This window comes from Pygoscelis adeliae, unplaced genomic scaffold (genome assembly GCF_000699105.1).
Source record: "Pygoscelis adeliae isolate BGI_AS28 unplaced genomic scaffold, ASM69910v1 Scaffold34, whole genome shotgun sequence".
Taxonomy (NCBI): Eukaryota; Metazoa; Chordata; class Aves; order Sphenisciformes; family Spheniscidae; genus Pygoscelis; species Pygoscelis adeliae.
This window is the reverse complement of record NW_008824658.1, coordinates 6,908,115-6,910,423: the sequence shown is the minus strand read 5'-3', so window position 1 is coordinate 6,910,423 and position 2,309 is coordinate 6,908,115. Positions and strand designations below refer to the sequence as shown.

Genomic DNA, 2,309 nt, shown 5'->3' with positions numbered 1-2,309 from the left:
GCCAAAGTTGCAAAATGGTAGACACCTAAATACCTGCAAGACTCCGGTCCCCTGTTGCTAGAAAGGCTTTAAGCACCACCCAGGTCTGCTGCAGGCTGGAGTCATCCCTTCCACAGTGAGGTTTTGCTCCCTGTTGCTATTTCTTTCACTGCTGTTGCTGCTGGAGCCTCTTTACTCCCGGGCTACGAAGGGCTATGCCATATATAAATGGCATATATAAAAACATATGGTTATAATAAGCTATAAGTAGACTAAGGTGAGGGGAGAGCTAAGGGCCTGCTTCCCTGTGGACCTGGCATCTCTCTTTGCAGCTCTAGCACACACTTCTGAGTTCACAGCTTCCAGAAGCAGGCCCTGTCTGTGGCCTGTCTTCTCCAATGTGGCTTCCCTTGGGCTTTTTCCTCTGCTCAGACCCACTTTCCTTGTGTTAGTACAAGCCTTAACCCCACAGCAGGACAAGGTCTTTGTTTTGGTGACTCTAGCCAGCACCACCCTTGCGCCAGTGGATTCTGGACTCTGTTCACTGTAGCCCCATGTATTTCTTGCAACTTACATGGCAAAGTAACAAAAATGACTTTTGACTTCACTGTTTTTAAACCCCTTTATTTCTAAAGCCCCTGTTCCATCTAGGAACCTCTTGCTGCTCAGCTCTCTGGAGTCAGCGCTGCCCCTCTGTGCCCTGGTTTCCAACCCAGTCACAAACTTGCCCCTTTCCAGCAACGTGGGTAGAAAATCCCCGTCCTTTCTTCCCTGCTCTGCAGTTTCCCTCTGTTGCCATCAGCCTGGTCCCTGTTGCTTCTGGACAGGCCTTGGTGCTCTGTCCCAGCCGTGGCCTCCTCTTGGGCCCCTCGGCATTTCTGCTGGGGGTGGTGGGAGGGGGCTGAGCGGGTCTCTCCGGGAGCTGTGGGGCTCCTTGGCTCTCGGGTGCTGCGAGCCAGGTCCTGCAGCCCAGGGCCTCATGCTCCAGCTGGCACCTTTGAGCTCTCAAACGTGGTCTCCAGTTTCTGGCCAAGAAACATCTTATGCAATACCAGAAAATTTAGTCCAAAAATACATTTATTTAAAGAATTATTATAAATAATCTTTGAAAAATACAGTGTCATAGTTTAAAAACAAGCAGAAACAAACTGTTCTTTCTCTTCAAACTCTAGTCTTTTACTAATCGTTGGAGGACTCTGCGTAAGTTCACTAGGAAATCATTCAGTGAAGTAGTGTTGCCTGCTGCCACGGGACACGGTGCCTGTAATAGGAAAAAATGGCCGTTAGGATGCTTGCAGGGGGAGGGATCTGGTTCTCCGGCCTGGTCTCGGCTGCTGATGGTGGTGCGGGAGAGGACTGGGTGACAGCGAAAACGGTGACCGAGAGAGAAGCTGGACGTGCAGAAAGCTTGAGGGCTCAGGGCTGTAGGGCCCTGGCACGGCCGGTGCCGCGGGGGCGGTGGGCTGTGAGCGGCGGGCAGCGAGGGGAGAGCCTTGCCTCACCTTGTGGACTGTGCTTTTCCTTCGGACGAGACTGAGCAGGTTGAGGTAAACGCCCTCCAGGTGCCTGTGGCAGCTCCGGCCCTCCCAAGCGACTGTGGTGGCTTTGCATAGGATCTCCATATCGTTTTCTTTCTGGAAGAAGACGCACGTGGCTTTTTTAGAAACCCTTTTGTACAGTCACGGCTTCATTAGCAGCGGATTAAAGCAGGGCAAATAATAAATTTCTGTTCTAAATGGCAGGTGCAAAGTACAGCTTGAGATGTCAAAGCCCGCCCTGGAGCTTCCCAGACGCGCGTGTGCACACGCGGGCCTGTTCCCGTCCCCGGCGAGGAGGGTGCTGTCAGCCGCTGGCGAGAAGTCGTGGCGGAGTTTGGCGCAGCAGTGAGGACCCACACGCTTAGAGCATCGTGCTGCCGGCACGGGCGCCAACGTGGGACCCTGTGCTCGGGGAGCTGCTCCCCGTGGGGTCCCGCGGGAATGAAGCTGGTTTGGGTGGGCAGAGGCTCTATGGGAATAACAAAAGCCCTCGGGAAGAGGTTGTCGCTGTCAGGTGCTTTGAGTAGATAAAGCCCTGTAGCAGCAACACGTGGAAGATGAGGAGCTGGTAAGTGAAGTGCTGGCAGCAATAAGGAAACTATTCAGTTGCCTTCCCTGGGGGACATTCCCGACGCTGCCTCGCTGCAGCAGCACGGGCAGGTTGCCGAGAGCCCTGCCCGCGCTGCGCTCCTCAGCTTTCACCCAAATGGCACCACCAAATAAGCAACCGGCCCCGCCCTGTGATGGGCACGGCCAGATCTGCGGACATCGGGTCGTGAGGCATCCCAGGCA

At 54.4% G+C, this 2,309-nt stretch overlaps 1 protein-coding gene across 1 annotated transcript in view; it reads right to left on the bottom strand.

Moving 5' to 3' along the window:
• Nucleotides 1–1,147: 1,147 nt before the first annotated feature.
• IL4 (interleukin 4) overlaps nucleotides 1,148–2,309 on the bottom strand; it is a 2,404-nt gene continuing 1,242 nt past the window's right edge. Inside the window, exons 3-4 of the mRNA XM_009322783.1 lie at nucleotides 1,482–1,613; nucleotides 1,148–1,240 (exon numbers count right to left, since the gene is read on the bottom strand). Coding sequence (XP_009321058.1) covers nucleotides 1,148–1,240; nucleotides 1,482–1,613 — 225 coding nt within the window. The remainder of the gene's footprint in view (nucleotides 1,241–1,481; nucleotides 1,614–2,309) is intronic.